At 37.3% G+C, this 7,513-nt stretch overlaps 1 protein-coding gene across 1 annotated transcript in view; it reads right to left on the bottom strand.

Moving 5' to 3' along the window:
* The window catches only part of COL28A1 (collagen, type XXVIII, alpha 1), a 141,181-nt gene that overhangs the window by 89,392 nt on the left and 44,276 nt on the right, over window positions 1–7,513 (bottom strand). The window contains exons 12-13 of the mRNA XM_005876149.2: window positions 6,873–6,941; window positions 1,552–1,620 (exon numbers count right to left, since the gene is read on the bottom strand). Coding sequence (XP_005876211.1) covers window positions 1,552–1,620; window positions 6,873–6,941 — 138 coding nt within the window. The remainder of the gene's footprint in view (window positions 1–1,551; window positions 1,621–6,872; window positions 6,942–7,513) is intronic.

Below are 7,513 nucleotides of genomic sequence, written 5' to 3'. Positions count from 1 at the left end.
GCCATCTTGGCTGGCAGTTAATTTGCATATCGCCCTGATCAGCCAATGGGAAGGGTAGCGGTCGTACGCTAATTACCATGTTTCTCTTTTATTAGATAGGATAGTAAAAAAAAATAGATTATAAAGAGAAGTAATTCTGTCTATTTAAGTTTTCCAGGTTGTTTGGGCTACACATATATAAAAATTTACTACATAACAAAAAATAATTCAAGAAACTATGTATTATAAATCATTCTGAAATGTAGTGCTAAATTGCTAGCCTCTGTATCTGATAGTGACATATTGGTTAGTCAAGGGCATTACTAAAGTCCCCTTTACCTAACATATCATTTTCATTTATTATGACAAGTTAAAATGTGTTAGTTAAAAGGGGCCTCTCTGAAAATTCAACTCAGCAGTCTCTCAAAACTTAGTATGAATTATTTGTTGTAGCTAATTAATTTTCCTCTACCTGAAATATGGTTTTCTCATAGGTCATTGAATATTGATCAAGACAGGAGAGGCTAAGAATGAGATGTAGTTTTAGAGCGTGCAGCAGCAATACTGAGAAGGTCAGAACTTAGGGACCTGACTGAATACCGTGGAAGGTCTTAGTCGCTTAGAAAAGAATGCATGCTTCTCTGGGCAGTGTGTGTGCATGCACATGTGTTTGGGGGAAAAGCTTTAGAAAAGAAGGAAAAAGACTCCAAAATTTATCCTTACTCTCAAATTTTGTTGATGCCACCCAAAGTATCTTGGAAAATCATTTCCCATGTGGCCTTTGGCAAAGGTGCCACAGATTTCGAGTAAACAGCCTAGACAAGGGATCAGCAAACTAAAGCCCAATGGCCAACTCCAGCTCTCTGCCTGTGTTTTGTAAAATATAGCTTTACTGGAACACAGCCACACTCATTCATTTAAACTACATTGTTTATGGCTGCTTGCATGCTACAACAGCAGAGTTAAGTAGTTGCAACACATACCATATGGCTCACAAAGCCTAAAACATTTACTGCCTGGCCTTGAAAGAAAAAATTTGCCAACCCCTGGTCTAGAGGAACTTGAGCTCCAAGAATTATATATGGGAAGCAGTGGAGACATTTAAATTCTCAATTGCCAGGTAAAAGATTGGTTTTTCATACCATTTTGCTCCTTATAGTAATAAGCTAATTTCTTTTTTATTATACTAAAGGCAATGCTGTTACAAATTGGTTTCTTGTCTACGTTTCACAAAAACAAAGCTGAGAGTAAAGCTTCGTCATAGCTACACACTGTAACTCAACTACTGGGCGTAAAGAGGCCATCACTGTGCTTTAATGACTCCAGTCCAAGAGATTTTTCTAAGTTCACACACAATAATTATATAAAGTAGAAGTCTGTCAATGACTCACTTATGATTGCAAAATTCACTGTCGTTTCATTGTAAGGGGAAATTTACATATTCCTTCATTTAATAGGGTGAAGTTGGTCAGGAAAATACTTGACTTCTGATAACTGGACACAGTTTTTAAAATTTGTAATTCATGACCATGCAAGACAAAGCACTTTTCCTAGTACAGAAAGTCTTGTTACCTTTGGTCCTGGGAAGCCTTCTCCTGGTAAGCCCCTCTCTCCTGGCATTCCCTCGGGACCACGGGGACCCTGGATGGGATAAAAGGGAATGAAGAATAAAGAAGAGAGAAAGGATCATGGGAGGAGGGGAAAAGGACCACGGGGACCCTGGATGGGATAAAAGGGAATGAATAAAGAAGAGAGAAGGATCATGGAAGGAGGGGAAAGGGAAGGGAGGAGAGGAAGGGGAACAAAATGGTTATATTTCAGTTCACATGGGCATGACGTAGTCCTATTAAAGTCATTAGTTAATGACTTTAGTAAGCTTCATAATAATCAGGAGAATTATAGCTGTGAAGAATAATATTCCCATCGTATTAAATACTTATTCCACTTGGTTGGCATCTGATTATCTATTCTGGTGTCCTCAAATTAGTGGGAAATGGAAATTAAGTGATGTGTTAGAATAAGGTACAGAAAATAAATCCGATGAGGAAAGGCTAACTTCGAGGACTGCATGGCTGGAGACGGATGCAGAGTAATTTCAGAGTTGAATTATGGGGCATGGGGGGACTGTGAAGAAATCACTGCACAGCTGGTTAAAATACTGAATTCTGTTTACATATGTTTTAATTTCTATCCTCATAAATTTGGACTCAAACTTGAAATCTTTCAAGAACTAGTTGAATCCACTGGAGATTTATGTGTGCATAGAAATCTGGATCAAGGGAAGCATGATTTTCAATCTCAATGATTAAAATTAAGAAGTCCATGTAACCGTTGCTCAGAAAGGCACTAGAAAAGGTGCGAACTTCTCACATAAGAAAAACAACAGTTTCAGGCATTGACGTGGACTGACTGGAAAGGTACTCACCGAATAATAAAAAACAACAGTAATGCACTCACTTAAACACTAGGAATTTTAAAAGGCTACATACACACTTTCCCACTCCATCTTCTTGGCCAGCAGGCCAAAAAGTAGAACAGAGACTAACAACAGGAATCTTAGAAGCCCAGACTGGAGCTTTCCCTTGAATGGCTCTAAAAAGATAATTAGGGCTCACTTGCCAGGGATGTAAACCTGAGACAGAATGACCTTGGAGCTGGATACACAGTCATCCAGGGTCATTTAAGAGATGCTTTCTGGTAAAGCCTGGAAGCAGAACCAGGATGGAGCATTATGCTAATCAGTGACTAAGCACCGTTATGGATTTGTAAGAAAAAAAGCTTACAGCAAAGCTTATAAGAATTGTATATCAGTATTTGTTTTTTATGTTTTTTACATATATTTTTATTAATTTCAGAGGGAGAGGGGGGAGAGATAAAGACAGAGAGAATCATTGATCGGCTGCCTCCTGCACGCCCCACATTGGGGATCGAGCCTGCAACTGGGCATATGTCCTGAACGGGAATTGAACCATGACCTTCTGGTTCATAGGCCAACATTCAACCACTGAGCCACACCATATGTGATATATTCCCCCCCCCAATATGATATATTTTAAAAGACAGTCTTCTTTAATATTTATGCATAGCCAATTTAGTAAAGACTTTAATTAAAATAAAAAGCTAACATTTAATTCCATTTAAATTGTTATGTTTATGGGAAAACCTAGTTTTTAGCAATCCAAGTTCTTAAAGCATTAATATTCATGACAGCTTATTCTAATGTTAGAGCAATTAACTAAGGGGAAAATAAATATGACATGAAAACTGGATTGTAAACTAAACAATGTCTAACATCACACACTATGACAAGAAAATATATTGACTGATTATCATTTTCCCCAATGATATGACATATAAAAATATCACAATGTACATTAAATGGTAAATAAGTCTATTTTCCAGTTTATTCCATTTTTTTCTTTTATTCGACAAATATTTACCAAATGCCTAACAGGTGCAAGGCTCCATCCTAGGTTCTAAGAGGATCAGACCAACCTGCTTTCTGTCTCATGGAGTTTAGAGTCTTGCATGATCATTAAAAGCAGATTCTGGTGTCCTTTGGACTGAGGTTCAAGTGCCAGCTCTGCTAGGTAGTATTGGCAGTGTGACCTTACACAAATAAGTTCCTCTCTCTAGAGCTCAGCAAACTCATCACAATGGTGGTAGCAACAGTACCTACCTCAACCTCAGTATTACTGTAAGGACGAAGTCAGAGAGATTTAAAGCTTCTACAAATGAAGCACTCAATAAATATCTGCTAGCACTATCAAAATTATTTTCCTTGAGTGCTGCAGTTGCTAAGACTGTCCTTTTATGGACATTTTGACAAAGAAGGTATTCTCCGCATGAATGGGTGACATTAAGTAAGGAGAGAGGCACGCTGCACAGAACAAACGCGGACCCTTTCCTCCCACATTTCTAGAATACCTCAACTAAGGTGAAAGTGAAAATAATGGCGGCTTTTAGGAGCCATATGTTCCAAACTGCTGAGAAAAGAGAGCGAATGCTAGTGAAAAATCACGTAGGAGCATTTAAAAATACAGAGAGCCAAGGTTCAGTTACTGCAAACCGTCAGGGTAGTATTCCACACCACCACTACATTCTCAAGTTTTCTAGTTGAGTGGTCAGGATAAGAGATGATTGTTAACCTCAGAAGAGAAAGAGCAGGTACTGGGTTAGATTAACTATAGTTTTAATTTATTAAGACAGCACCAATGGAACATTTTTAAAGGACAGAAATGCTTCTATAAAAAACTCAGTATCCTTTTCAAAGGCCATGAAAATCAATTACAACTATGGCGTACTTATTTGGTGTCTAATGAACACCTCTAATGAAAAAATATAATGGAGGAACCTAATTATCGGTTAACACATTCTGGTTGGTGAAATGCTTTATTTGAAACATTAGCAAGATAAAGTATAATTATCCATTATTTTCTTACTTTCCTTAATAATCTAAATAGTGTGGACAATAAACAAAGTGGTTATAATATATATTGCAAGCATTAAAGGTAAATATCTTAAATAATAATTGTCTATAATATTCACACATGCCATGTCCTTTATTTTTAACTTCAAAGTAATTACAGTTCTACTTCACGGAGTATTTTCCTTTTACTGATAGCTCTTGAAATAACCTTGCACATAAAACAAACAGATCACCTGAGATTCTGAATCAATTTATTTTTCATGAATTAGTCACCTCTGAGACCAGCACAAAACAAGTGGTAATCAAAAATTAAAGCCGGTAGTTTCTGTATTTGTTACTAGACTATAGAAATAAAATTGATTTTGCATGTCCAGCTTGTATCCCATGACCTCAATTATTAGTTCAATTATTAGTTCTAGGAGGTTTGGTATAGATTTCTGGGGATTTTCTATGAAGACCATTATGTCATCTGCAAATAGACAGCTTTAGTTCTTTTTGAAATCTATGCCTTTTATTTCCTCTTCTTGCCTATTGTTCTGGCTTGGACTTCTAATACTACATTGAATAAGATTGGTGAAAGCAGACATCTTTCTCTTGTTTTTGGTTTTACCACTTCACCATTGAATATATGTTAGCTGTAGTTTTTTGTATCACAGAAGTTCCCTTTTATTCCTAGTTTCTGAGAGTTTTTATCAGGGCTTATGAGGGTTTTGAATTTTGAATTTTGTTGAATGCTTTCCTGTTTCTTTTTTATATGATCATGTAATTTTTAGCCTATAGTACAATGTACTATAATGATTACTTTTCAATTATTAAATCAGTCTTGCATCCAGGAATGAACCTCATATGATGCTGCTGTATAATTCTTTTTATATATTGCTGAATTCTACTCGCCAAGATTTTGTTAGGATGTTTGTGTCTATATTCCTGAGGGATATTATTCTATAGCTTTCTTTTTGTGTGTTGTCATTGTCTTGTGTTGGTATTGAGAGAAAACTGGCCTTGTAAAATAAGTTAGGAAGTGTTCTTTCCTCTTCTATTTTCTGGAAGAGATTATGTAAACTTGACTGTACCCATAATGTTTTATGTCTTTGCAAGAAAATCTAAAGCAAGTGTAGCAAAATGTTAAGATTTGTCTATCTGGTGGAAGTTTACTAAATCCTTCTCTGTTATTTTTAGCAGCTCATTTTTAAAAATGTATTTATGTAGCTAATTTTTATTCCCACTTATTCAGAGTATTATGAAAAAATTCTGATTTATTCATTCCAGTTTTTTTAAAGCCCAGATTCTCTGCTGTACTCCCAGAACACATGGCGATCTACATGAGCCTGTGTCTTTCTTTCTAGCTGATGGCCCTCCAGTTTTCTACACTTGCAGCCTCTCCAGTGAAGGACCAGCAGTGTCTGCAAGAAAGCTGATTTCTTCTCTCTCGGGGGTTTACCTTTAAGGGCACTACCTAGTTAGCAGAAACTGAGTCTTGATCACTGGTCTCTAGATAATCAGTGCAGTATATCTTTCCTCATTGAGATGTGTTCTTTATTGAATGTGTGCACAGACATTAGTGAAAAGCCTAACCCTCAAACAATATGCTCCCATTCCACTCACAGCCTGCAACCCGGAAGCACATTTCTGTTACTACTTACACGTGAGGTGCTATGCAATGCAAAACCAAATTGGGACACCAACCATGTTTTCATTTGTACCCCAGTGAGTCAGCCACTTTCTTTCCTAGGGGAATGATTACTTGAAAAATTAAGGAGCTTTTTATGCTAGAATGGTCATGTTTTATTCATTTCCTCTTTAGATCTCTTTTGACAGAAGAAATATTTTTCTTTTCCAACAATAGAAACTTCAAAGTTACATGAGGTAGAGACTACAGATAACACATGTCTGGCCTGTCTACCATCCTTCATACCAGCTTTAGAGCACACTCACGGATTAGGTAATGAGAAGTCCTCATTGTTGGTGAGTTTCTCATGGTTACAGGAAAGTAAATTACAGGCATTAGGCCTGAATCCAGATCTCGTATCTCCTAGGAAATTTCGACACATAATTCTTGAACAAGCTGACAAATCTTGTAAGAGATTACAGTAAGAGAGAGCAGTTGTACATATCATATACATACAGAGTGGGGCAAAAGTAGGTTTACAGTTGTGAGTATGCAAAACAGAGTTTATTCTTGTATTATTATTTATTAATTATTGTATTATTTGTATTATTCATAATACTCTGAATAAGTGGGAATAAAAATTATTTTCACTGTAAACCTACTGTGTCTGTATGTGTGCGCACGTGCTTCCCTACTTTATGAAAAATGACCTTGTATCTGGTTCTTGCATATTTACTATCATTTGTTTGTCTAAAAGATACAAGATAGATTAGTTGAACCATTTTTCTAGCCAGAGGGAGGACGTAAGAACTATATTTGTCCTTCCTATTCCATCTAGAATTTCTGGCTACTTACTGGCTGACCTGGCTCGCCAATGCCAATCGGTCCCGGAGCCCCTGTTCTTCCTTCCTGGCCTCTCTCCCCCTAAGAGAAAGAAACAATCAAATGAAAGCTTGAGCTTTTACATAAAGAAGAAACAGCACAAAATACTCTCAAGAGTTCAACAAAGATAAATAGCAAAACAGTCAAACTTTTCTCATTCAAAAAGATAAAACATAATCTGGAGGAGGAGGAATGGCTTGAACAAATTACCCTAAAATGTTCAGCATCCCTTCTTGTCTAAATGCAATAGGGCACGTTCCGCTTCCAGAAACTACTGTGTAGTAATTGGCAGGATGGACTGTGTGTGACGCCTTTTGGTGACTGAGATGACAATGTTCATGCCACTCCTGCCCCTTCCCCACCATCCTGGCATGCTGCCCTCCCCCGCCCTGTCCTCACTCTCCCCCATGTCACCTCTCCTCTCAGTTCCGTTTCACACTTGATCTCCTTCAGAATCCTTCTCCAATAACTGCACCGACATAAACTCCACCTCCCCTGAAGTCTCAAGTCCTATTGTGTACGTGCCATCCATGGTGACATTGTTTACATTCAAAGTGCACTGTTTTGTACTGCTCTCTGTTTTAGTCCTGCATCAATGTCTTTTTGTCCCAATG

The sequence above is a fragment of the Myotis brandtii genome, unplaced genomic scaffold (genome assembly GCF_000412655.1).
Source record: "Myotis brandtii unplaced genomic scaffold, ASM41265v1 scaffold48, whole genome shotgun sequence".
Taxonomy (NCBI): Eukaryota; Metazoa; Chordata; class Mammalia; order Chiroptera; family Vespertilionidae; genus Myotis; species Myotis brandtii.
The sequence above is the reverse complement of the archived record's forward strand: the minus strand, read 5'-3'. Positions and strand labels throughout refer to the sequence as shown.